Source organism: Cynara cardunculus (assembly GCF_001531365.2).
Source record: "Cynara cardunculus var. scolymus isolate 2C chromosome LG 16, CcrdV1, whole genome shotgun sequence".
NCBI classification, from domain to species: Eukaryota; Viridiplantae; Streptophyta; class Magnoliopsida; order Asterales; family Asteraceae; genus Cynara; species Cynara cardunculus.
The window spans coordinates 21,851,256-21,855,706 of NC_037543.1; the positions used below are offsets into that span (position 1 = coordinate 21,851,256).

The 4,451-nt window shown below is 35.2% G+C and overlaps 1 protein-coding gene across 2 annotated transcripts; it reads left to right on the top strand.

Moving 5' to 3' along the window:
• Positions 1 to 873: 873 nt before the first annotated feature.
• LOC112529653 (transcription factor bHLH13-like) lies at positions 874 to 3,226 on the top strand. Of its 2 annotated transcripts, XM_025140992.1 has the most exons (3): positions 874 to 956; positions 1,083 to 1,121; positions 1,206 to 3,226. In XM_025140992.1, the coding sequence occupies exon 3, from the start codon at positions 1,288 to 1,290 to the stop codon at positions 3,046 to 3,048; it is 1,761 nt and encodes a 586-aa protein (XP_024996760.1). In that variant the 5' UTR covers positions 874 to 956; positions 1,083 to 1,121; positions 1,206 to 1,287; the 3' UTR covers positions 3,049 to 3,226. The 2 variants fall into 2 exon arrangements, with proteins under 2 accessions (XP_024996760.1, XP_024996759.1); XM_025140991.1 differs by having other exon boundaries at positions 1,083 to 3,226.
• The last annotated feature ends 1,225 nt before the right edge of the window (positions 3,227 to 4,451 follow it).

A 4,451-nucleotide genomic window follows, 5' to 3' on the forward strand; every position in this document is an offset into this window, starting at 1 on the left:
AATGTTGTGTTAACTGTTTCTTATAGTTTTAACTTTAAATTTTATAACATTATTATATTTTATATTTTTAAATTCATCACATTATTTTTATTCACGAGTCATATTAGCAAGCATGATCAAGTTAATTTAAATTAAAAAAATAATAATAATAATAATAACAAAATATATTGTAAGAAAGGAGAAGAAGGATCGATAATTAGTTAATTAATTATCGAGGAATGGCTATTTTCTCCTCTCAAAAATACATTCACTAACTAAAATCAAATAAGAAAACAGACCTTCAATTTCTGCCGACTCCTTTCTTTCATTTTCTTTTTTAAAACACCATAAGATATCAAAATTCAACGCAGCTCCATTCCATTCACATGTACATATATTTCTTGTAATCTTCCATTAAAAAACAACCCACAATTTAATATTCTATTTCTTCATGGACATTATAATTCTAGCTTCTATTCTTTTAATTAAAAAATGAATTATATATAAATCTTGTTTCAATACTTTAATTGTATGAGAATAAAAATTAACATAACAAGTATAACAAATAATCTGATATCCCTCTATAAATTATACTTATTATGAGAATTGATCCGATACATTTCGATATTAATGTTGATCTTCGATCCAACATTTATTTATTAAGTAATTTTTTTTTTACAAATGAAAATATGAAATTTACTTTTAAATATATATAACAATTTTTTTAATTAATAAATTTAACCTTCAAGTTCAAACCACGCGTTGTTTTGGATGACTTGAGTCAATGGGGTAATGGATCTGGGCTTTTAAACCAAACCATGGTTAACTGTTTTAACCCACTTAACTGCGTGCCACGGGTTTATACACGCGCACTTTGGATTTAGGAACGGAAAACCAGAACCCAACCTCTCGCTCTCTCTCTCTCACCCAACAATTTGCTACCAAGTGACGAAGTTGTTTATTATCTGAAAAACAAGGTTTGTGTTTCAATTCTTCTTCATATATCATATGCTTATTGTTGTTATTATTATTATACGATTCAATATCTTCTGAACTAAATCTTACCTTGTTCATGTCATGTCTTTTCTTTGTTATTCATCAAGGAATTCAGATGCAGAGCTTTTGAGATCTGAAATTGGGAGGTACGTCAAGTGTCTGGATATCTGATTCATTTCACTATAGCTGCTGCTGCTGATTCTTGGATTTTTCTCTTGCTATATGCCAAGTGTGTTGTATTCCTTCTGAATTTGGTGCCGCTGTTTGTTTTTTTGGGGGTTTTTTTTGGCTTACGTCAAAGTTGAGGTGAATATGGGTGATGACAATTGGAATGATGAAGAGAAAGCAATTGTTGCTTCTGTTTTAGGAACCAGAGCATTTGATTACTTAATTTCCAGCTCCCTTGGTAATGAATGCTCATTGACGTCATTAGAAAACCATGATAATTTGCAAAGCAAGCTCTCAGATCTCGTAGATAATCCTAATTCGGATAGTTTTAGTTGGAATTATGCCATTTTTTGGCAAATTTCCCGTTCCAAGTCGGGGGATTTGGTTCTGGTTTGGGGTGACGGCTCTTGTAGGGAGCCTAGAGAAGGAGAAGAGTTTGAAATTGCTCGAATTTTGAGCATTCGTTTAGAGGATGAGAACCAGCAGAGGATGAGGAAAAGAGTTCTCCAGAAGCTGCATGTTCTGTTTGGTGGTTTAGATGAGGACAACTATGCTTTTGGATTGGATAGGGTTACTGATACTGAGATGTTCTTTCTTATTTCCATGTATTTCTCCTTCCCACAAGGGGAAGGAGGTCCCGGCAAGTGTTTTTTGTCTGGGAAGCACTTATGGTACTCTGATGCCTTGAAATCCACCTACGATTACTGTTTCCGGTCAAATCTTTCAAAATCTGCTGGCATTCAGACTGTTGTCTTAGTTCCAACTGATGTTGGGGTGGTTGAGCTTGGATCGATTCGTTCCATACCTGAAAGCATGGAGCTTTTACATTCTATCAGATCATCCTTTTCTTCAAAGCCAAGGGATGCCCTCGTGATGGGGAGCGACAGAGGTGTTACCGCCCAATTAACAAGCTCACTGGTTGGGGAGAAGAAGAAGGAAGATGCCCGTGGTGCTCATTTTTTGGATTTGGGTCTTGTTGATCACCCTGTTAAAGCATCAAAGAATTTGAGGCCGGATATGAGTTTGAGTTTGCGCCAGCCTCAATATAGAGAAAAACTTGCAGTTAGGAAGGCGGAGGATCAGCGGCCTCCCTGGGAAGGATTCCCAGTTGGGAATCCGCGGCTCCTAATTTCAAATTCCAGAAACAGGATAACGGGTTCGAATTGGGCACAATTAAGCAGTCCCCAGGAGGAATTTCAACTAAACAGCTTTAGGTCCCAAAAGCCATCAACAGAAATGCAAATTGATTTCACAGGTGCAGTGTCTCGACCTTCGGTACTTTCTCGGCCGGTGAGTGGTGATTCTGAGATCTCGGATGTGGAAGCTTCGGGCAGGGATGAAAGAGCTGCAGTAACTGCTGTAGCAGATGATAAAAGGCCTCGTAAAAGGGGGCGAAAGCCTGCTAATGGAAGAGAAGAACCCCTGAATCATGTAGAAGCAGAGAGGCAGAGGAGGGAGAAGCTGAACCAGAGGTTCTATGCTTTACGAGCTGTGGTGCCTAATATTTCAAAGATGGACAAAGCTTCACTGTTAGGAGATGCAATCACTTACATAACGGACCTTCAGAAGAAGCTGAAAGAGATGGAATCGGGGAGAGAGAGGGGGGGAAGCAGTTGCATGGAGAAGAGTGAGTCAGGTTTAGAGAAAATAGAGATAGAATCAGTTGAAGATGAAGTAACAGTGAGGGTAAGCTGTCCTTTAGATAGACACCCAGTATGTAAGGTGATTCAAGCATTGAAAGAAGGTGAGATGAGGGTGATAGACTCGAAGATGGCTGCAGGAAATGATAAGGTGTTTCACATATTTGTGATAAAGTCTCAAGGAGCAGAACAACAGGTGACGAAGGAGAAGTTGATGGCTGTATTTTCAAAGGAATCGAACTCTTGTTTACATCCATTGGCATAGGAAAGGGGAAGGTACAAATAGAAAGTTTTGTATGAGATTAGTGGGTTCTTTGATTTACTTATGTATATTTATTTATTGAAGGTACAATGTAGGGTGATTGTGTTGGTTACTTTTGATATACTACATGTATATGTGAAGCTTAAATTTAGAGCAGGAAAGTTGTTTGTTTGAAAATGAAGTTGAGGTAAGTTTGTAGTTGACATTGAAATTAGAAGGTTGAGAGGTATTTGATTTAGGTATAAGTGAAGATGTTAACCACAAGAGTTTTGAGACTCAAATACTGATTCCCTTTTTGGCTTTGGATTCCCAATTTTGGCCTTTGGAATTTGTGATTGCAATTACAACAAGAACATGAAATGTCCCCGTGAAACAATCACACAAGTGGACATATATATATATATATATATATATATATATATATTATAGATGATGCATATTTTTATTTAATTAAAAACGTTTTGGTTTTAAAATCAAATCTGAAAGCCAAGTCAAATTAGAAATGATTTTCTTACCTTTACCTACTAGTAAAATTATGTTTTTCATATAGATTTTTTCTTTTTAAAATAATAAGAATCTTTTATTTATTTATTTATTACCATATTTGATTGACATATAACAAAATTATATTACAATAAAAATAACCAGAAGATGGTTTGTCTTGTGGTCAAAACCCTGGATGACTTTGACTTCAATTTTATTGTATGTGGTCAAAGATTCTAAATACTTAATTTTGTTTACTTGCCAACTACACTCTGCAATGCATGCTTCAACCTTAAATTTCAAACAAATCGATTTCCACTTTCACCGCTACAAACTGTATATTAATGAGTTTTTGCTTTATATACATGAGAGATGCTTAACATAGGATAATATATTTAGTTCTATCTCGTAACTAAACACATACAAAAAAATTGTAAAAAGAATTGAGATGATTCTTAAGTTTTTCATCATCATTCAATATTTATATTCACGTTCTCATTTATACATATTTATAAGAGAGATTGATGGTTATAGGCCGTTAATGGATAAGGTCAAAAGATAGTTACAACCGAATCTCAAGTTCTGCAAACTGCATCTTCAAAGATAACCGAAAGCTGTCACGATAAGTTGAAAAATACGAGTTGAAGGCTACATGCTGAAGACTCTCAGCAACAGCTGAAGCTATTCAGTGACAGCCTTATACAAACCTTTAGTGATGATTCACGAAAGCTGAAAAATACTCAAATTTCTAAGTCTATTAGAACTTAAACCCCCGTTTTATAAGGTGATAGGTCAACATTTGTAAGTGTGTACTCAACACCTACTAACTTACGTATATTTGTTTGATCACCTTAATCGATTTCAAATAAATCACAATTACACCAAAATGTTTGATGAAACTAAAATCACCAACACATAGTCCA

Bases quoted from the DNA above. Each gene is read 5' to 3' on its own strand.
- LOC112529653 (XM_025140991.1), top strand. From the start codon at position 1,288: ATGGGTGATGACAATTGGAATGATGAAGAGAAAGCAATTGTTGCTTCT.